Below are 21,714 nucleotides of genomic sequence, written 5' to 3' on the forward strand. Positions count from 1 at the left end.
ATAGCCGAGAATTTTATCCATATTCACTGCATTCGGGACTATTCATTTTATTCTATATATCGTTGTTTTCTCCTACTCCCAAAATGAGACTCATCTGGGGGCTAGTACAGAACACTGAAGTACTTGTCAGTACTTTTGGGGTAAGAAGGAAATGCTGGATGTAGACAGTCGACAAACCTGGGCTAAGCAAACTCAGCCTGACGAGCCGTTGGTTATGCTGTGCTGACCGAATATGCCACGTGTGCAGCCACACATAGAGTTGGAAAGACGAGGCTACGCAAATTTCTGAAGCATGGGAGGAGGGCTGCAAGTAGCACTGAGTATATGCCTGGAGAGCCTGCTTACCATAGTTCCTGAAATAGTTACTGCATTAAAAAAGGCATGTAGAATATTTTCCAGATTTCCCAACCACAAAGTCTTCACCCCAGCTTTGGCTTCAGCCATCAAAACTTGTGGTTTGGACCTGAACCTGGAATCAATAATCTTTCTAGCACTCTGTGCTTCTCCTTCCTGCTCCAGAAGAGTCTGCGTTCCATTCTTTTAGGATTTACTAGGAGATGAATCACTTAAGTTGATCAGTCTTTTACTACTTAGAGGTGATAACTTTATGCGTGCTTTATACAGGGGTCTCCAAGACCTTGGCCTTCAACAGGAGTGACTCGTTTGGGAATGTGAAAGCAACATGGCAGCTCCCTGGGAAGCTGTTTTGGAGGGGGGCCTTTCACTATCCCTCATAGGCAGCTTGCTAGGGGTCAGGGCGGCCTGGGCCAGTACCTGCTGGCTTCACAGGAAGCCCAGTGGCTGGAAATTCTAGTGGCGGCAAGTTTCTTAGGCACAGTGTGCCTAAGCTTCCTGAAGTGAGTCTCAACAGGGGTCATAGCAACGTATTGACTTCTTCGGGGCACAATGATCCAAAAACTTTAATTACTTGAGAAGTACCCATGAAGGAGGGGGATTTACTCCAACTTTGAGTTTTCCTTAAAAACAGGAGCGGACTTATAACCGTAGCTAAAGAACTAATCCAGTTAATGAACTAATTCCAACTAAGCAGAAAAATCTTATTTTACAAAAAGTTATTTGAAAAGCCCAGGATGAAAGAAATGTAGAAAGAAATTCCTCCCATGCGGCTGCTTTGAGCATTTTGCACCCCAATTCTGTTGTCAATTTTTTAGCAGATCTTTCTTTTAATAAAACCTACCAACTCCCCAATTCCACATAACTCAAGACAGTAATTTACTCACAAAGGAAACACACTTGCAACTTTATTAATAACCAACTTTCTTTTTTTATTAGAGCGGATACAGTTGTGAAAACTGTACATTATACATTTTGGTTTCGAGGATTATAAATAAAGGAACTCACAGGTAGGGAGTTCTTTTTCACAGCAAGAAACTTTAAATAAACAAGGTCATGTTTTATTAAGTACATTGGCAGACTTCATGTGCTGTCCAAAATGTAGAGCACAGTATAACAACCCATTAGAAAGAGCCTTTCATGTAAAATACAGCTGTGCACATTTTAGAAAAATACCAACAATTTGAGCTTTGTTTTTAAAAAAGCTTATAAATCATACATATATTTATAAATGGAACCAACATGCTCACTTTATAAACATATCCTTTAGTTATCTGTTACCCATTATTTCCAAAGCATTACACGTTTTAAATAAACACTTAATAAGATTAAATATTTTATTTAAAAAAAAAATCCGCTTTCCCAGCATCAAGAGCTACGGGGTTAGGAAGGCGCAGTGAGAGTACGGAGACTGACACAGGAGCTTAAACGTTTCTTGGCTAAAAACGTACTTCCTAAATTTAAAAGTCAAAGCAAAATGTAAAAAATAAATAAATATACAAGTTGTAATTTTCATTTGCTCTCTTTCTGCTTTCTTCTTTATTCCATATTGGTCACACCCAGGATTCTCAACATATTGCACTTCTGCAAAAAACATCACTGGGTTACTACCCTGCAGGTGACAAAGCATTCAGTCCACACCTGTGCTAACATGTGAGTGGTCTCTTCTGCATTGAAAAGGTAGCAAATAAGGTAAAAAGAATCTGATTACACCATGCAGATCGTGACATATTTAGGAATAGCTAGCTCCTTCTCCACAATGTAATGTCTTAGATTTAAGATACCTTTCCTCCCCTGATTTCTTTTTAAATAATTATAAAGACCACGTAGTGTCTCTAATAAGCATGCTTTTGAGTAATAAAGGATGAATTATAAAACAGCAAAAAAAAAATCAGATTATGTCAGAATAACAAAGGACTGCAAAAGACAAATATTTAAATAGAAATGTCTAAGCCTTTAAAATGTGAAATAAAATTACGAAAGGACTTTGAAAAACACGAAAGGCATAAAATTGAGAAGCAGAGGTTTAACAAAGCTTTATGCTCTACCTGAATGTATTCAACAAAAATTTAAGTTGGAGAAAAAAAAAAGATCAGAGCAGTTATTAATAGCATCTTGCTTAACTTTCATGGGAATTAACATAGTCACTGACAAGATTTTATTTGGTTGTAAAGTACGTCAGCAATGAAACTGAATCCTTTAAACACCGATTACTGCAATCCATGCAACATTTTGACTACACTTCTTAGAATTCTGTTGTCTTTCAGCTTTTAAAATTTAGCACCTCCTAAGTGCATAAATAGTTCGTCTCAGTAATGTTTAAAAATATTTAAAATTATTTCTTAGGAAGGTATAATGCCTTCACACTGCTAAATTTTAAACAGCCTGTTACAGGTTTAGGAAGACTAAACGGCATGAAAAAAAAATGATGTATTGCTATCGCAACGAACACATCTTCTCTAGAATTTAGTTGTTTCTTTTCCTTGAGATGCAACAAGTGTGTTTCCTCCAGCCAGGACCACACGTTGTAGAGGACTACACATCCTACTTCAATAAACAGCAAAAATGAACATAGTCGTGCACAAGCAAACGAAACGTTCTCTCCCAGAACATTCCAGGAGATGTTAAAGCAGCAGGTCATGGCATAAGACTGGTGAGTGATGCTGCTACCTATTTCTTCTAATGAGATAGGAGTGAATGTTGGAACCATGGCCACAGCAACACAATCCTCCGACCGCATTCCTCGGGCAGTCGTTTGTTTCCCCAGCTCCCTACTAAAAACGTCAGATGGTAAAATAGTAAGGCAGCTGTTGACTTCCATCAGAAAAAAAAAAAAAAAAATGCAGCTCCATACATTTCCAGTTTAGTCACACTCTGCTAGGACAGATGGAGTAGCCAATGCCAAGAACTTCGCCGGCTGGGGCTGCTTCAGCATATTTTAAAAAAGAATGATTATTAAGTTTTGCTCTCCGACATGGCTCCTTGCTTCAGCTCCCAGAGGACCCCAAAGCCACAAAGCATTCCCAGGGGAACCGAACAGGTCCTCTGGCTGAATTTTCCAAGTTTCATCTCTTTCGCGATCCCATCCTAATTCCAAGCCTCCTTCCCTGAGTCTGAGTCTGACTGGGGTGTGCCATTTAAAGGGCTGATGATGCCACGGCAGAGAACTGTGGGCTAACACCGCTAGTTGTCATGACTTCACTGAAGGGTCAAAACAGTTATATCATTAAGAAACTATGTTGAATCACATTCAGGCACAGCCAAAATTAAAGTGAAGGACAATATGCAGTTGTTAACAAAAATGTAAATTCAAATATGGGAAAAGAATGTTATATACGGTGATTTTATATAGAAATGAAGGCTATTCTTACCTTTCCTAATTCCAATCAAGTTAGAAAGTGAACAAAAAGAATGGCCAACCCGATATTCAACAGCATGACAAGGACAATCATGACTGAATTAGGGCCCTGGAAATAGAACAAAACAAGCATAATGTTTCCATGTTAATATCCACATATAAGCTAGCTCATAAAATCAATTACCAAAGGAAATTAAAAAAAAACCCCATTGCAGTAAATAAAGCGGGAACGAATGACAGCAGCTCCAAAAGGTATAAACCAAAAATAGCAATGCCGTATTTAGCTGGAGCCGTCCCTGCACTTTCACTATGAGATGAAGCCAGTCTTGATTAAATCTAAAAAAATGACTAACAAATAATGTAGTTCATTCACCTCAAAACATCTGACAACAGTCTGGGTGAGAGTTCACCATAATGGGGTGGGGAGCTAATGGAAAGTGGATATGCACTTTTTGCTAAGTTGTCGTTTAGATAACGAATTATTTCCTCATGAAGGCAGTTAGAAAGTAAGACTAAAATCTTTCGGGTACTGAGGCTTCTCAGGAAAAATTTAGGACTCCTGCTTTTCCTGGTCAGAGTTTTGGACACCACCTCATCCTTAAAGTAAAAACTGCAAGCAGGAAGTTGAATACTTGCAGAAATTATTTTATAGTTCTAATTCTTTACTTCTTTGCTCACAGCCACCACACTTCAGAAATCAAGTTCTATTGAACAAACTGCAAAATCCTGTTTGGATAAATACGGCTGTAATAAATACCAGCTGGCCAAGGAACCCAAACTTTACTTGTTTAAACAAAAACCAACCTTATGACCCATCTTTTCGGAGCTGCTCATGCTTGACCATCTTTATCACAGAGACCTCATTTTGGTATTTACTATTACAATAGTGTCTGATTCTTAAGTAGTATTAACTCTGTTCTAAACTGGCCTTATGAGGTGGGAGGGGTAGGTACTTTAATTGTTATTTTACGGATGAGGAAACAGTTGTACTAGATTTGAATATCTAATGAGGCTATATTGAAACGGGATAACAGAGTCCTCCAATGTGGTACTGGTAGGATTTGGGGCGGGGGGGGGGGTAAGGAAGACTGGAATTGCACTTGGTCCAATGTTCATGTTGCAAGGTGTGGAGCTTGGGTCACATCCTTCTAGGAGGTCTCCTCCCCAGATGGGGCCACAACCTCCCTGGCAGGGGTCAGAGTGCCCTGGTCTTCGTCTATCCTAACACTTTGCACTTTGTCACTTCTTGTTCATCTCCGTGTGCCCTAGACTGAGTTCCGTGGTGGCGGGAGCCATGCCTCTTTGTTCACCGCCGTGCACCTGCACATACGAGCCGCCCAATCCATCCAGGTTTTCATTATGAACGCCTACTAGCATCTGGCACTTTTCCAGGTGCTGTGGATGTGGTTGTTGACCTTATTCATTCACTGCCTTAAATCAAGAACAAGGTGATTAGTAAAATCAGAGTGGGGGAGAAAGGGAAGTAAAAATGGGTATCCTTAAGATAGGGACTATTAGGAAGAAGAAAAACCCTAGTTCCTAAACCCCAAGTAAATGGGAAGAAAAAGCACATTTATTGCAGGTCTTTATATGCCAGGCAGTGGGCTAATAATAAGCATTTTTGGGTAGATGATTTCTTCTTCACAGGTGATTACGAGTTACAGCGCTCTGAGAGGGTAAGTGTCTTGCCCAAGGTTACTCATCTGGTTTAAACAAATTACAGAGCTAAAATTTAACTTTGTCTACTTCAAAGCTGCTTTTTTTTCTATATTCCTGTTATAGTCACAGGCCTTAGTTTAAAAATAATAATTTCTAATTAAGTTTTTGAAAATGGCATTTTCATCTATCTCCTCTGATTTTGTGGTGGCAGAAAACCAATCAAATCTTAATATGACCAATTCTTCTTTTAGAATAGTTGTGTTCTAAGTTACTAGGAGGGCCCAAATCTATGTAACTCTTCAATAATGATTAATTTAAAATGTCTAGTGTAGGAAACACTTATAACTCAGAAAATAATTAAAGTTATCTTTCAACATCATAACTCAGCACGGAGATTAAGGAAATGCTATTACTATCACAAATGTTGATTACATTTTGCTCATGAATATGTTAAGTTTGGATTCGTGTAACTCTTTTGGGTCAGTGGATTTAATTCATAATTCCTGAAGACAGTGACATGAAAGATGAGGAAAAGTGTATGGGGTCAGAAGAACACAATGTAGAGTTCAGTGTCTTACACTGGACCAAGAAAAAGAAAAACATGAAGTGGCTTCAGTGAATCTAACTTCAAAAGTCTAAGGTGTGTCTGGACCTTTAACTCCCATTTCATAGATCCTTACAAGGTTCCATGAATTTATCTAACTTTTTGAATTTGTTAGCATTTTTGGATGGATATATATATACACACACATACATATATTTGTGTTACATATTTATATACAAATAAATATATATAAAACACACACATATATGTATGTGTATATATATGTATATATTTATCCAACTAGTACAACTCCATTTATAAAGCTATTTTTAAAGATAACTCCGTGAAGATGAGGGTAAGGCAGCAATAAGAAGTTCAGACAGCAACCAGGTAGAAAATAAATCGTGGGATGCTATGTTTAATGGGCAGCTCTCAAGACGGGACCTCGGTGTTCTTCAGATACCTCAGCTGGGCACAGGGTGGAGAGCTTTAAGGTGAAGTCTCGTAAACATGACTGTGGTAGCCAGTTGTAGCTTAAAATAGCAAAATGAAAAAAAAAATCAGTCTTGCTTTTCAAGACTGACTGAGACAGGTGTACTAAAAGCAGCAGCAGCAAGGCAAAGTGCAAGTCTGCATTGGAAGAACTTTCGGGCAGTTAGAAAATTGTGGGAAATATGGAAATACGGAAAGAAGTTCTAGCTCAATGTCTCTTCACTATTACTCGTTTAAGACTGTGAGGAATCTTCTGAAGAGTTACTATAGTCTATGTTAAATCTAAAATTCCTCTAAAACCATGAAAAGAAAAATTTAGTATAAATAGCCAAGTTTATATGTATTTACTGTTTGTAGGGTTTTAGTGTGTGTGTACTTGGTTCAAAACTGACGTGACAGGGATGCTTTAAGTTTTATAACAATTCAAAAGAAAGATTAAATTTCCAAATAGACTTGGAAGAGAGTAATGGCTAAGAAAAAGTGCAGGCAGTTCTCAGAGGGAGTTAAGATTGCTAAAAGACCCCTTGCTAGTCTGTTTGAGGATAAGACTGTAATGTCGTCTCTGCTGGCTCCTACCCACGTTGCAAAATCCTGCAAAAACGTGGGTACCACACAGAATGTGTTTCCATGGAATATTAGTCTGTGTGCAACCACGGCCCACGGGAGTCACATGTATCTTGAGACGGGTTATAGAGTAATCCGTGGCATAGCCTCCCATCTCTTACCGCTCATACTCAAGTACTTAATTTGCTAAGCGTTAGCCTGTGTCTCAGAATATTTTCTGTATTTCTAGGAGATGGATATCCACGGTGATCCTGAGGATGGGTCAAAATCTATTGGAATATTTATGAACTATTTTATGCTTCAACTACTAGTGTTGGAACAATAATGGCCATTGCTTTTGAGCACTTACTATGCGCTATGCACTGTGCTAAGAGCTGTGTAAGTACTAACTCATTTAATCTTCAAAACAACCCTATGATATAGGTAGAGATGAGGAAAACAACTCACAGAGCAGTTAGGAAACTTGCCCAAGGTCACACGACTGAGAAGGAGCACAGCTGGGATTTGAACCTAGGAAGTCTGGCACCAGAGTCCACACCCTTAGCCACCAGTGTATCCTGTCTCAGTCAATAGGCTGGTGACGAAAATTCCAGATCCCAGGCAGTGTATTCAGCCACCCTAAAAATGACGATTCTGACTCATACTACATCTCTCCGTTGCCCACAATGAACACTGCTTCAGTCTGGTTTTCCCTCCAGTGTGTGTTTCATTGTGAATATTCCTATGAATTTTCAAGTTACTTATAAACCTCTAACTTGCACAGTGTCTATCTCAAAATTGTATGCAGTACTCCTTAGTTTTAAAGTGGTTCATTAACTACCTTTATGATGATTTTATCACTTCTAAACTGTCAAGAAAACAGTCATCAGTGTGAAAGGCAGCTTTGTGCTATTATCAGGAAAGAAGGTTGACTGTTAGAATCTTCACAGGAAGGCGCCAAGGCAGTCTTGACTTCTGGTTCCTGTCACGCACAGAGGAGGTAAGTGCTAGGCCTCCTTTCTCATGGGATGTGGAAGCGAGCCCTAGAGACCAGCCTCCCAGGCTGGAGGCTGCATGGCTACCTCCAAGAATCGGATGGTTCTGCATGTAAGTAAAAAAGATACTTCCAAACAAGGAGGCTGTGAATTTATCAAACATCAGTAACATTTCATAGAAAGACAGCGTGTAGGACACTGGGCCATTCGCTTCCTCTTGTGGAGTTCCAGAAGTCAACTGAACCCCACTACTGGGTACCCCAAGGTAGAAACTATGTGGCCTTGCATTGTTTGAATTTCACTCTTATAAATCAGGCAAACTAATACTAATCAACTTTGTCTTAGAAACCATTTATCCCCATGGAGGATGACTCTCAGGAAGTTAACAGTTAATCTGATCAATTTATATTTAGATGATAAAAAAAGATGAGAACCACTGTTTGTAACTGTAGTAAAATAAACCTAAGAAATATCAAATTTAACAAAAGAGATGAATTTCAATTGTTTGTTACTGTTTAACTGTAAACAGGTTAACCCTGTTAAACTGGACAAAAGAAAAAAAACAATCTGCACCTTTATACAAATGTCTCAAATTATTAGTAAGTATTGGGTCAGCTGTGGCTTCTTTCCTAAGCTACACTTAACATGCAACACCTCTGTTCCAAAAACACGTGACTAGGTCAACAGAGCAGTTGATCAATTTTTTATTAATAATTACTTAGCTTTAAGATTTTGTGAATTCTATAGAATTTGATAAAGTATGAATTCCATAAAGCATTCAACAAATCTCTACACGCTCATCAAATGAAACATCGATAACGTATAGCTTTCTGGCTGAATAATTAGAAACCTTAAATGCTCAAGACTGATAATAAAACTAGCATTTACCAGAAAACTAAAAATTTAGAAGCACTTATACTTTGAGAAGTTAGAAGACCAAAGTAATTTTAAACAGTTGAAAAGAAAGAAAATGTTCTAGTGGCAAAGCCTGACTAATTGAGTAAAATCCAAACTAAATATTTAGGAGAATAGTTCACAATAGCTAGAAAAGATGTCCTTTTGTCTAAAGATGCTGACTGGAGTATCTTTTCCTTCTTCACTGTTAGTCTGTCCCTTTAGGTCTGAGGTGAGTCTTACAGGCACACAGATATAGATAGGTATTGTTTTCCACCCATTCCTTTACTCCATGTCTTTTGTGAGGCTCAAAAGCAGGGCTAAGAACCTAGCAAACGGTGATGGAATCCTCTTCCCAGCTAGGGCTTGGAGAGGGGCCCACCCTGTCAGTGCCCATGATTCCTTTGTAGCCAGAGAGTTAGCAATGGTGATGGGCCAGGTGTTCCTCCAAAATTTGTATGTTGAAACCCTAATCCCCAATGTGATGGTATTTGGAGGGGGGCCCATTGGGAGGTGGGTTGTGAGGGTATAGCAAGAAGGTGTATGAACCAGGAATTGAGTGCTCACCAGACATCAAGTCTGTGGCACCTTGATCTTGGGACTCCCCAGCCTCCAGAATTCTAAGAAATAACAGAAATAAGAAATTTTGTTGTTTAAGCCACACAGTTTATGACATTTTTCTTATAGCAGCCCCAACTAAGCTACCACAAAACTTACCAAGAAGTGCGGGGAAAGGCTTGCTAACATGTGTTGCAGTCACAAGCTGGCTACCTGAGTGATGCTTAAGGTAGGTGGCTGAGCGAACAGGGATGAGTTTCTGCCCCGAGAGCTCTTTGCTGTCTCAAGCTACACCATGTGCTACGCTCTATCCTATGCAGTCCTACGCTTGTCGGGACCTCAAGATGCAAGTCACCCTACGCACGCTGCTACCTAAAGGAAGCAAAAACACCTCGTGTACAACTTACTGAATTGGCTTCTTTTTCCAAAGAAGGGCATGAATCATTGCTTGCTGGATTCTTTGGTATAGCAAGTTCAGACTTCTTAGCTTTTGGCTCAGCTTTGCTTTCTTTGGCAACTGGTTTTGTCACAGATTTAGGGGGACTCCATTTGTTGGGTGATGGCTTGTGCACCAGCGCTGAGGAAGAATGGCTTGATCCATCCTCTTCCTCCATGTCTTCTGGGGGGTGCTGGGGGGCATTCAGTTTCACATAGTAGCCGTGGTACTGAGAATGCAGTTCCCCGTTACTGGGGTTGGGGATGTGGTGGCGGCCAGAGTACTTGGACGTGGGCACCATGGCTCCCACCTCCTTCGTGGGAGCCTTTGACATCAAAGGCTTATTGACGATGGCTGTCACATGCTCGTCAGCCACACTCCGTTTGTCTTGGTTGAGTCTTGCCCCTGAGCTGGGGTTCTGCTTCTTCGTGGGTTTTGGGGAGGAGGGTTGGGGAGAGTGGCTTTGTTTGGGACTTGCTTCTGGAGACCTGGGGGGTGTCGTGCCTTTGCGATAAAAATGAGGAGATTCCTTTGGTGTAGGTGGCTTTTCCGGTACTTTTTCTTCTGGATTTTCTTTAGCATCTACACCTTCCTGAAATCTCTGTTTGATATAATCTGGGCCTGGGGAAAAATTGACAACAGAAGGGAAGGTAATAAAGTAAAGATAAGGCATAAAGGCTTGTTCCTCTGGCTATCTATAGCCATTCCTCTCTTTTTTCTTTTAAAAATATTGCCAAGACTTGGATTAAGCAGGGGTACACTTCATTTCCCAGGGGAAAAGATTATTTATTGCCGAAAAAGTTAATATTTACCATTACTTATACTATTTTGATAGCCATAATGGTTAAACAGTTCTGACTTCCTAATGATTGCAACATTCCTGCCTGCTTGCACAACCCTGAAGTGAAATTCATGTTGATGGAGCACTGGTCACAACACCATAATTAATCTGCATATTCAAATTATGCAGCAAAACTAAAACACAAAGTACACACTCAAATAAGCAGACTCTTGTATGTTTAGTATATTAAAATATTTAAATTTAATTAACATTTAACAGAGCATCTACTGTGTAAGTACGACTAGAACCTTCATCAAAGGATCATTATTTTTTTTTAAAGATTTCATTTATTTATTCGAGGAGAGAGCATGAGTGGGGGGGGAGGGGCAGAGAGAGAAGTAGACTCCCTGCTGAGCAGGGAACCCCATGTGGGACTCTATCCCAGGACCTTGGGATCATGACCTGAGCTGAAGGCAGATGCTTAACCGATTGAGCCACCCAGGTGCCCCATCAAAGGATCATTTAAACTTCCTGGAGTCCTTTCACAGCATGGATCCGTATCACCATTTTCTGTAAGCATCAAAGTCATGACAGACAAGGCAGTTGTCTTTAACAAACTCCAGTCCCAGGATATTTATTTTTCTAAAGAAAGGGACCCTGATATAAGTGTTGCTACCTGCACTTTTGTTTTCATTGGCATGGAGTTATCTTTTCCTATCCCTTCATTTTCAGTCTCTCTCTTTAGGTCTGAAGTGAGTCTCTTGTAGGCATTACAGATATAGATAGGTCTTGTTTTCTATCCATTCCTTCATTCTGTGTCTTTCCACTGGAGCATTTAGACCATTTAATTTTTGACAGATATGTACTTATAAAAAAGGTGATGTAGCAATACTCCTATCAGACAAAACAGACTTTAACAAGACACAAAGAAGGGCATTAGATGATGATAAAGGGACCAATCCTACAAGAGGATATAACAATTGTAAAGCTCTATGCATCCAACACTGGGAGCACCTAAATACATAAAGCAAATATTAACAGCTATTCATTTTCTGCCTGGATGATCTATCCATTGATGTGAGTGTTAAAGTCTCCTACTGTTATTACTGTAATTTTCTCCCTTTAAAAGGGAGCAGTGTCTTTGAATGATATATTAGACTAGATGGACTTAACAGATGATTATATACAGAACATCCCATCCCAAACCAGCAGAATATACATTCTTTTCAAGTGCACATGGTACGTTCTCTAGGCTAGATCACATGTTGGGCCAAAAAACAAGTCTCAATAAATTTAAGACAGATGACTGAAATCCTATCATTTCTGACCACAATAGCATGAAACCAGAAATCAATTACCAAAAAAAAAAAAAAAACCCCGAAAAAAACCACCAACATGTGGAGACTGAACAACATGCTACTCAGCAACTCAAAAAATTAGGAAATAAAAACAGTCATCCAAATCTCTGGGATGCCCCAAAAGGACATCTAAGAGGGAAATAACAGTACAGGTGTGCCTCAAGACAAATCTCAAACAATCTAACCTCATACCCTAAAGGAACTAGAAAAAAAGCCCAAAGTTGGTAGATGGAAGGAAATAATAACAATCAGAGCAAATGAAGGAAATATAGAGTAAAAACAGAATAGAAAAAATGAGACAAAATTGACATTTAGCCAGACTTTTAGTAAGAAAAAGGAAAACAGCCAGCACCACAGAAATACGAGACTACTACAAAAATTACATGCCAACAAATTGGATAATCTAGAAGAAATGGATAAATCCTAAAAACATACATACAGTCTTCCAAAACTGAATCAGGAAAAAAAAGAAATCTGAACATATCAATTACTAGTAATGAAACTGAATTGGTAATCAAAAACTCCCAACAAATAAAAGTCCAGGACCAGATGGATTCACAGGTGAATTCCATCAAACATTTAAAGAAGAGTTAATACCTAGTCTCCTCAAATTATTCCAAAAATAGAAGAGGAAGTAAAGCTTCCAAATTTATTCTACAAGGCCAGCATTACCCTCATACCAAAACCAGAGACATTACAAAAAAACCCCAAAAAACAAACTACAGGCCAATAGCTCTGATGCACACAGATGGATATTCTCAACAAAACATCAGCAAACCTCATTTAACAATATATGAAATGACTCATTCACCACGATCAACTGGGATTTATTCCGGGTATGCAAAGATGGTTCAGTGTTTGCAAATCAACCCATGTTATACACCACAGGAACAAAATGAAGGACAAAAGTCATATGATCATCTCAATAGATGCACAGAAAGCATTTAACAAAATTCATCATTTATTCATATAAAAATTCTCAACAAAGTGAATTTAGAGGGAACATACCTCAACATAATAAAGGCCACATGACAAGCTCAGAGCTAACATCATATTCAGTGGTGAAAAACTAACATCAGAAATAAGAATGTCCACTCTATTTAACATAGTTATGGAAGTTCTAGCTGCAGCAATCAGACAAGAAAAAGAAATAAAGACATACAAATTGGTAAGGAAGAAGTAAACTTACTATTTGCAAAAGACAAGATACTATATATAGAAAACCCTAGGGGAACCTGGGTGGCTTAGTTGGTTAAGTGTCCAGCTCTTGGTTTTGGCTCAGGTCATGATCTCATGGGTCATGCAATCAAGCCCTGTGTTGGCCTCTGTGCTCAGCAGGGAGTCTGCTTGAGGATTCTCTCCTTCTGCCCCTCCCCTTACTCATAAGCTCTCTAAAATGAATAAAACCTTTTTTAAAAAAGGAAAACCCTAAACATTTCACCACCAAAAAACTATTAGAACTAATAAATGAATTTGGAATTTTCAGGATTCAAAATTAACATATGGAAATCTGTTGTGTTTCTATACACTAATAACAAAGTGGCAGAAAAAAAATTAAGAAAACAATCCCATTTACAATTGCACCAAAAACATTGATGAAAGAAATTGAAGACACAAATGGAAAGACATTCCATGCTCATGGATTGGAAGAATATTGCTCAAACGCCCATTCTATCCAAAGCAATCTACAGATCTAATGCAATCCCTATCAAAATACCGACAGCATTTTTCACAGAACAAATAATCCTACAATTTGTATGGAACCACAAAGGACCCTGAATAGCCGAAGCAGCCTTGAGAAAGAACAAAGCTGGAGGTATCACACTTCCGGATTTCAAGATAGACACACTAATCAAAACAGTATTGTACTGGCACAAAAACAGATCAACGGAACAGGATAGAGAGCCCAGAAATAAATTCATGCTTTATATGGTCAATTATTCTATGACAAAGGAGGCAAGAATATACAATAAGAAAAGACAGTCCGTTCAATAAATGGTTGTTGGGGCAACTGGACACCTACATGCAAAAGAATGAAAGCAGACCATTTTCTTACACCATACACAAAAATAAAAATGGATTAAAGACCTAAATGTGAGACCTGAAACCATAAAGCTCCTAGAAGAAAAAATGGGCAATAATCAGTTTGATTATTATCAAATCAGCCCATAGTCAGCCCTAGCAACATTTTTCTAGATATATCTCCTCAGGCAAGGGACACAAAAGAAAAAATAAACTATTGAGACTACACCAAAATAACTTTGTAAAGAAGAAACCAACAAATCAAAAAGGCAGCCTACTAAATGGGAGAAGATATTTGCAAATGATATATCTAATAAAGGGTTAAATGTCCAAAACATTATGCAAGAACTAATGCAACTCAACATTAAAAAACCCCCACAATCTGATTGAAAAATGGGCAGAGGACCTGAACAGACATTTTCCCAAAGAAAGCATACAGATGGCCCACAGACACATGGAAAAATGCGAAGCATCACTAATCATCAGGGAAATGCAAATCAAATCCACACTGAGATATCACTTTACATCTGTCAGAATGGCTGGTATTAGAAAAACAAGAAATAAATATTGGCGAGGATGTGGAGAAAAAGGAACCCTTGTGCACTGCTGATGGAAATGTAAACTGGTGCAGCCACTGTGGAAAACAGCATGGAGGTTCCTCAAATAATTAACAATAGAAATAGCATATTATCCAGTATTCCACTATTGGGTATTTACCCAAAGAAAATGACAATACTAACCTGAACAGATCTATGCACCCCTATGTTTACTGCAGCATTACTTACAATGACCAAGATATGAAAGCAACTGAAGTGTCCCTTGATAGATGAATGGACAAAAAAGATGTATATACACACAATGGAGCGTTACTCAGCAATGAAAAAGGAGATTTTTGCCATTTGCGACAACATGGATGGACCTAGAGGGTCCATATTATTATTATCCAAATGAAGTCAGAGAAAGACAAATACCACATAATTTCGTCTATACGTGGAATCTAAGAGGCAAAACGAAAAGCAGAAAGAGATTCATAAATACAGAGAATTGATGGTTGCCAGGGGGAGGAAGGTGGAGGGATGGGCAAAATGGGTGAAGGTGCGTGGAGGGTACAAGCTTCCAGTTATAGAATGAATAAGTCATGGGGATGAAAGGTACAGCACAGGGAATAGTCAATGGTACTGGAATAGCACGGTATGGTGACAAATGGTAGCTACACTTGGGGTGGGCAGAGCACAACTGTATAAACTTGTGGAATCGCTACATTGTACACCTGAAACTAACGTAACATCTGGTGAGGCACCTCGGTGGTTCAGTCAGTCAAGCATCTGGCTCTTGATTTCGGCTCAGGTCATGATCTCAGGGTCGTGAGATCAAGCCCCTTGTTGGGCTTCCTGCTCAGCAAGGAGTCTGCTTAAGCTTCTTTCTCCCTTTGGCCCTCCTGCCCCTGCTCCCACTCTCTTTCTCTAAAAAAAAATTAAAAAGCTTAATAAAGTAACATTTGGTGTGTCAACTATCCTTCAATTAAAAAAAAATGGTACATTGTAGTGTTATGTGGTAATTTTTGAACGAGTGAAGAGTAATGACCCAGTCTCTGCGGCACAAGATGGTACAGGCAGCGGGAAACCCCAGGGCTGTCTGAGACAGCACTCCAAGGCAGTGCCCTCTCTGTAGGCACTACACCTCTCAGCTCCTCCCCTAGAAGCAGACCGTGCATATCCTTTGGCCACCATTCCACCTGTCAGCCACTTTCATCTCATGAGGTCAAGTCAAGGTCGCACAGTGCAGGTGACCCTAGTCTCTGCAAATGGGCAGGAGCTGACAACATCATCTCTTGAGTATACAGGGAGAAACCACCCCATCAATTTGTTTTCAGAAACTGGCAACTGTTCACTTTCCTTCCTGCCCCCTACTCCCACCCCTCACCCCAAACTTAGATGATTTACAGAGGACTGAAGAACAGTTATCCGTAATAGTTAAAATACATACATATTGCCTACTTATACTTTTGATTGCTCTTCCTCTGGTGGTCTGAGTAGTAACTTATTGTTCTCAGACTGCTATTTATACAAGGTATTTTCCACCATTTAAAGCTTCACCAAAATCTTAGGAAGCAGGCATTATTATCCCAATTTACTGATGTGAAAATAACTATAGTAGCTAAAAACCAAAAATCACACAGCTTTCTGTGCATCCTTAAAATAAAATATGATGCAACATATAATGTAATATTTTAAGCCAAAAAATGAGAGTCCCCAAAGACCTGCAATTATAGGTTATATTCAGGGCCTAAAACATAACAATATTATCCCACTTTCCATCCAAATAGGGTAAGATCATGTATCAACAACTTCGATTTCCTTTCTAAACTTGGTAAGCTCCCCCAAATGCTACCACCCCTTTTAAATTTGGCAATTTTCATTGAAAGTATGAATTCTTGGCCCAAAGAAAGGTATCTTAGTGCCCTGAAGACCTGCAAATCATTCAAAAGGTGATCTTCCTGCTTCTGACTTCTCTTTCAGTGCTGGGACTGGCACATACCAGCAAGAGAAAGTAGCAGCAGCAGAAAGTGCTGTTCGTTCATCAACAGACTGCCCCTACTTAAAAAACCCATTAAGGTCATTTATACTGGTCTTTCATGGAGAAGAACCTTACGATTCTATGGCACAAAATCCCTCCCTTGCCTCCTGTGATAAGGGATAATATCTAATACAGTTCGATGCAGTGTGTTGCTTACATATTTTTTTTCTCTTAACCCTTCTACCCCAAATTTCATCTGAGTTGGTGATTTTATTTATACTTCACTGTTGCTCAATTTTATAGTATTGGAATACAGAAATTACAAAGTACTTTTAATCTCTTCAATCTAAGGTGTAGGAACAAAAGTTATTTTTGCAAATCTAAAGATAAAGTCACATTAAAAGCTAATATTTAACTTAAATACCTATACAGAAAAGAGTAGGGGGGAAACGGACTCTGGCAAACGTGCTTGGTTATAATCTTAAAGTTGTGAGGAAAAGATACAGACTCACTGAACCATGAGAAATAAAGCTGTCACTAAGCCCATGTGCTTCATTTTGAAAATGTGAGACCCTAATAGTGCAGCTTACAAATTTAGGATTTATCCAAGTTTGTAAGGAAGAAGTACACTATCAGTATTTACAGATAACATGATGCTATAGGATATATACAGAAAACCCTGAAGACTCCATCAGAAAAACTATTAGAACGAGTAAATGAATTCAGTAAAGTTGCAGAATACAAAGTTAATATACAGAAATCTGTTATGTTTCTATACATTAATAATGAAGTAGCAGAAAGAGAAATTAAGAAAACAATCCCATTGACAACTGCATCAAAAATAATAAAATTAGGAATAAACCAAAGAGGTGAAAGACCTGTACTCTGAAGACTGTAAGTCACTGATGAAGGACCTGAGGATGACACAAATGTAAAGATATTCCACACTCATGGACTGAAAGAATTAGAATCATTGAAATGTCCATATTACCCAAGGTAATCTCTAGATCCCTATCAAAACACCAATAGTATTTTTCACAGAACCAGAATAGTCCTAAAATTTGTATGGAATCACAAAAGACTTTGAATGGCTAAAGCAATCTTGAAAAAGAACAAAAAACCTGAAGGTATCACAATCCAGATTTCAAGCTATACTACAAAGCTATAGTAAGCAAAACCATATCGTACTGGCACAAAAAGACACATAGATCAGTGGAACAGAATACAGACCCCAGAAATAAACTCATGCTTATATGGTCAAGGAGGCAAGAATATACAATAAAGAAGACAGTCCCTTCAATAAACGGTGCTGAGAAACTGGACCACGATCTTACCCCATACATGAAAATAAACTCTAAATGGATTAAAGACTTAAACATCAGACCTGAAACCGTTAACCTACTAAAACAGGCAATAATCTCTTGGACATTGGCCTTAGTGGAGTTTTTCTAGATATGTCTCCTCAGGCAAGGAAAACAAAAGCAAAAATAAACAATTCGGACTACACCAAAATAAAAAGCTTTTGCACAGAGAAGAAACCACCAACAAAATGAAAAGGCAACCTACTAAATGGAAGATATTTGCAACTGATATGTCTGATAAGGAGTTAGTATCAAAATATATAAAGAACTCATACAACTCAACAACAAAACGCCCAAATAATCCAGTTGAAAAACTGGCAGAGGACCCCAACAAACATTTTTCCAAAGAATATATGCAGATGGACAACAGACTCCTGAAAAGATACTTAGCATCACTAACCATCAAGGAAATACAAATTAAAACCACAATGAGATATCACCTCTCACCAGTCAGAATGGTATGAAAAAAACAAATAATAAATGTTGAAGGTGTGGAGAAAAGGGAATCCTTATGCACTGTTTTTGTGGAAATGTAAATTACCACTGGACTTCAGTTCAGCCACTGGAAAACAGTATGGAGGTTCCTCAAAAAATTAAAAATAGAAATACCAAACATTACTGTAATTCCACTGCTGGGTATTTACCGCAAGAAAACAGAAACGCTAATTCAAAAAGATATATGCACCCCTATGTTTACTGCAGCATTTATAACAGCCAAGATTTGGAAGCAACCCAAGTCTCCATTTATATATGAACGAAAAAAGAATATGTGGTATATACAAGTGCACGCGCGCACACACACACACACAGGAATATTAGCCATAAAAAAGAATCAGTTCTTGCCATTTGTGACAATAATGGATAGACCTAGTGAATATTATGTTAAATGAAATAAGTGAGATTTGGAAAGACAAACACCATATGATTTCACTTATATGTGGAATCTAAAAAACAAAACCAATGAACAACAAAAAAACCCCAGAAACAGATTCATAAATACAGAGAACTGGTGGTTGCCAGAGGGAAAGGGGGTTGGCAAAATAGGTGAAGGTATTTAAGAGGTAAAAACTAAATAAGTGAAGGGGATGAAAAGAACAGCATAGGGAATATAGTCAATAATACCATAGCAGCTTTGTAATAACTTTGCATGGTAACGGATGGTAAGTACACTTTGCATGGTAACGGATGGTAACTACACTTAAGGTGACCATTGCAGAACTGTCAAATCACAACATTGGATACCTGAGACAAGTATCAAGTATACCTCAATAAAAAAAGGAATTTACTAGAATGGTGGACATACATTCTAGTACTTTCATATTAAAAAAATTTCTCAGCTTTACTGTGCATTAATAAATGGCCAGATAAGAAAATAAATGTAGTCTAAAGCAGTGGCTCCGTATTTGCCGTCTATCAGAGGCACCTGGGGTGCAATTCCCAGAGACTCTGAATAAGTATGAATCGAAGCCTTGAAGTCTTGATGTTTAACAAATGCTCCAGGTGATTCTAATGTACCCAGACCTAGCCGTTTAAAAGTATGCCAAAAAAAAAAAAAAAAAAAAAAGTTGGCCTAACTCCAACTGGCAATGGTTCCAACACGGGGTAGTCATGTGGGGACTGGCCAGCTAAGGGAGGATATACAGTTCGATTTTCCAGAGTACGACTGAACGCTTTTTGAACAAGACATGGAATGCAGAGGACAGAAGTTTTTCCTGGACCCTTTTCTTGAAGGCACATGTTGTGCTTGCTACTTGTTCTGTGTAGTAATGTGTGTCAGCGGGGCCATGCCAGCAACATAAAACAGATGAGACGCAGAAGTTCACTGCAAAGACCAGTCAGAATAGTGCCAGCGAGCAAAATTACGATGTATGTTGATAGGTGTTGTAGGAAGCGTTTTCATTGATCTTTATAGACTCTCTGTGAATCCTAAGGGACTTCTCCCTCTGGGGATTCATATTTGGAAGAAGTCAGATACAAGTCACCTGCCCACTGGCGTGCCACACAACATGAAAAGACGTTCAGCACATGTCATCCACCAACACTGAGAGGCTCCTTGCTACAGTTGGCATGAAAGCTCTGAACGGAGCTGGCAGACGGTAACAGCAGGGTATGCAACCAGCTCCTCCTAGGTGAGCCTCGGTGGGCTGGCTATGGGCAGAAGGGGCACCGTGAAGATTCCCTAAAACAAATGTCTACAAGGGCTGGGCTGATGGCAAGTGCTTTGGAGTAACACCGGAAGTCATTAAATAGAAATTAGATATTTTCTTCTGGAGACTGCCAGTCAGTAGAAGAGGACCAGACTGAAAGATTCTAAAAAGGTGATATAACCAGTAGCACAATTACTTTTACATTCTACATGGAAAGAACGCCCCTTTCCTACAGGACTTTAGAGTCCCATCTATAAACATACAGCCTCTTCTCTGAACATAGCCCTAGGGCTCTTGTCTGTAAGCTGGGGGACCTCCATTCTGGTGTCTTGTGCAGGGCGGGTACTCAACACACATTTGTGGAAATGAAAATACCAAAATGAGTGGTAGGAATAACCAGCAAACTCATGAATTATTAATTTCATGTCAACTAGTGGATTATTCCATTTCCTCTTCTCCATGAAAAAAAGTATTCTGAACTTTGGGTTTTGGAAAGTGAGTTTGTAAGTCCTCTGTTCCATGATACTTCCCTTAGCCAAAAATACTATTAATGATAAGCAGAGACCATTATATAATGAAAATATGCTTTCATTTCTAAAGACTTCTAATTCATACCAGAAATGTGAGCTTAGTTAACACTGGCCCACAATAACCTAAATGCTTCACTTTTACTTTAAATAATGTACAGAGTGCTATGTGAGTACACGTACATGCTATTATGGACTGAATGTGTCTCCCCCAAACTCATGCTGAAGCTCTAACACCCAACGTGTTCATATTGGGGGGGGGCCTTTGGGAGGTAAGTAGGTTTGATTAATTAATTCAACTAGCCAACATAGAGTACATAGTTTCAGATGTGGCGTTCAATCATTGATCGGTTGCACGTAACACCCAGTGCTCATCACACTGTAAGTAGGTTTAGATCAGGTTATGACAGTGAGACGCTCATGACAGCATTCATGCCCTTATAGAAAGAGGAAGAGACAGCAGAGTTCTCACTCTCTATTCACACACACGCACCCAGGAAAGGCCACGTGAGGACGCAGGGAGAAGCCAGGAAGATGGCTCTCTGCTAGAACTCAAGCATATCGGCACTCTGACCTCAGACTTCAGCCTCAGGAACTTTGAGAAATAAATTTCTGTTGCTTGGCCACCCAGTCTGTAGCACTTTACTTTGTTATAGCAGCCGACCTGATACACATGCTTCAACACAGGGAGAAAAAGCCGCTGACGATGTTGCCTAGGGAAGTGAGCTGGCTATCTCCGAGGAGGCCTCAAAGTAAACACGTTTACCACATTCTGCGGCACTGCTTTTCAGTCTTTTTTTCACCCAGTCACTCCCACTATTGATAAATATAAAAGTTTCACACCCTCCTTAATATCACTTGAAATTAAAAACAAAATAAGTATCTTGATGGGAAGGAAACTGAAGGAGTGGGACAAAGAACCATCCAGTTTCCCAATCATCCTCCCCTCTGCTTCCTTAGTGATCATCCAAAATCTCATCTCAGCTTTCCTGGCTTAGAAACCTGATTTCATCAGCACTTTGAAGTACAGCCATCCCTTGGGGGCAGACTCACATCACCAGGGCTCACAAGACTGATGTCAAACACCAGAAGGTCAATTCATTAGTTCACCACGAGCAATGTAAACATCACATAGGCCAGGGGACCCACATGGACGGCGCCAGTGCAT

At 39.2% G+C, this 21,714-nt stretch overlaps 1 protein-coding gene across 1 annotated transcript in view; it reads right to left on the reverse strand.

Annotated features, from left to right (window-relative positions):
• Positions 1 to 1,189: 1,189 nt before the first annotated feature.
• Positions 1,190 to 21,714, reverse strand: part of JPH1 (junctophilin 1) — a 79,692-nt gene continuing 59,167 nt past the window's right edge. Inside the window, exons 4-6 of the mRNA XM_040626061.1 lie at positions 9,805 to 10,454; positions 3,726 to 3,821; positions 1,190 to 1,938 (exon numbers count right to left, since the gene is read on the reverse strand). Coding sequence (XP_040481995.1) covers positions 3,741 to 3,821; positions 9,805 to 10,454 — 731 coding nt within the window. The 3' untranslated portion in view covers positions 1,190 to 1,938; positions 3,726 to 3,740. The remainder of the gene's footprint in view (positions 1,939 to 3,725; positions 3,822 to 9,804; positions 10,455 to 21,714) is intronic.

Source organism: Ursus maritimus, unplaced genomic scaffold (genome assembly GCF_017311325.1).
Source record: "Ursus maritimus isolate PB19 unplaced genomic scaffold, ASM1731132v1 scaffold_9, whole genome shotgun sequence".
Classification (NCBI taxonomy): Eukaryota; Metazoa; Chordata; class Mammalia; order Carnivora; family Ursidae; genus Ursus; species Ursus maritimus.